Source organism: Clupea harengus, unplaced genomic scaffold (assembly GCF_900700415.2).
Source record: "Clupea harengus unplaced genomic scaffold, Ch_v2.0.2, whole genome shotgun sequence".
Taxonomy (NCBI): Eukaryota; Metazoa; Chordata; class Actinopteri; order Clupeiformes; family Clupeidae; genus Clupea; species Clupea harengus.
In genome coordinates, this window is record NW_024880072.1 from 10,001 (window position 1) to 11,738 (window position 1,738).

At 47.0% G+C, this 1,738-nt stretch overlaps 1 protein-coding gene across 1 annotated transcript in view; it reads left to right on the plus strand.

Annotated features, from left to right (window-relative positions):
- Positions 1-1,372, plus strand: part of LOC105904261 (chloride transport protein 6) — a gene marked incomplete at its 5' end in the record, with an annotated part of 8,700 nt that extends 7,328 nt beyond the window's left edge. Inside the window, 2 exons of the mRNA XM_042706114.1 lie at positions 168-293; positions 1,082-1,372. Of these exons, the coding sequence (XP_042562048.1) occupies positions 168-293; positions 1,082-1,162 (207 nt within the window). The remainder of the gene's footprint in view (positions 1-167; positions 294-1,081) is intronic.
- Positions 1,373-1,738: the final 366 nt, after the last annotated feature.

The window sequence follows — 1,738 nt, forward strand, 5'->3', positions numbered from 1 at the left end:
CTGTGGGTGGGGGAGTGAGTGTTTAAAATGTGTGTGTGAGAGAAAGAGAATAGGTATGTGTGTGTGAGTGTGAGTGTGAGAAGCCTCTTCCCTGTGTGTGCAGGGTGTGTGAAGGCCAAACAGTGTTAAAGTGTTTTTATTATGTGTTTTGTTTTGTGTAAACGCAGGATGTCACACCGTATATGAACCCCAGCCCCTACACGGTGTCGCCCAACACACACGTTTCTCAGGTGTTTAACCTCTTCAGGACCATGGGGCTCCGACACCTACCCGTGGTCAATGCCGTCGGAGAGGTACGATGCTACACATGCTACGCATGTTCCACTATGCTATCTTAGCCTACTCCACATTACACTACACTACACTGTGCTTCTTAGCATTGCATTCGGCTATGCTATATTACATTTGGCTATCTGATGCTATGCTGCATTACATTTGACTATGTGATGCTATGCTCCATTTCATTTGGCTATGTGATGCTAGGGTACATTACATTTGGTCATGTGATGCTATGCTACATTAGACCAAAGTACACGGCCCTATGCTGTGTTTCTCTATGCTACGTTATGCTACACTACACTATAGTATTTTACATTACGCTACACTGCCTTACAGTGCACTGCTTTTTGTTGCGCCATTCTCGGAGACTTTACACTGCAACAATTATATTATTAACTAATATATTTAACATGGCATTAGACTACATTCTGATATTAAAAGTGACACTAAGCTATGTTTCATTATGTTACATTAAATTGCATGGGATTGCACTATGAGGCACTATGATGGGCTTTGAGGCACTACTCTACATTTCACCATGACAGAGTTTTACTGTAATTAATATCTGGCTTCAGCAATGGACGTTTGTACACACACCAAATGAAATCAAACTTTATTTATACAGCGCCTTTCATACCAGGAGGGAACACAATGCACACACACCATGGTCATTGTTTTGTTTTGTTTGATTCAGTTCAGTGTGTGTGTGTGTGTGTGTGTGTGTGTGTGTGTGTGTGTGTGTGTGTGTGTGTGTGTGTGTGTGTGTGTGTGTGTGTCTGACACTGTGTTTTATGCGCTTCAGATTGTGGGAATCATTACGAGACACAACCTCACACACGAGTACCTGGTGGCCAAACTCAGACAGCATTACATCACCATCTGAGGGGAAGGGCCATCCTTCATCGGCTTCACTGATTGGACTGCCCTCGGCCCAGACCCCACCCACCAGACCAGCACGGAATCCAAGGGTAGACGATGCCCGCTATCCTCCTTCCCATTCCTGGCACAACATGTGTGCCCCTCCACACAAACGCACACGCACACAAACCAAATCAGAGAGAGAGAGAGAGAGAGACACTCACACACTAACATATACTCACACATTATACACTTGAGTATGTATGCACGCACACACGCACACACACACACACAAACACACACACACACACACACACGCACGCACGCACGCGCGCGCGCGCACACACACACACGCACGCACACACACACGCACACACACACGCACACACGCACGCACGCACACACGCACGCACACGCACGCACACACAGACACAAATCCGGGCTGACTGACAGGACTTGATGTGTGAGTCTCTCTTTCCCCCACCCGTCGTCCAACTGGAATATGAGCCAAAGGGGATGAACACCACCACCCCACCCCACCCCCATGTTGCTCTGTCTGCTTTATCATTCTCACTGTAGCACTTTCTCTCCTCCATGATGT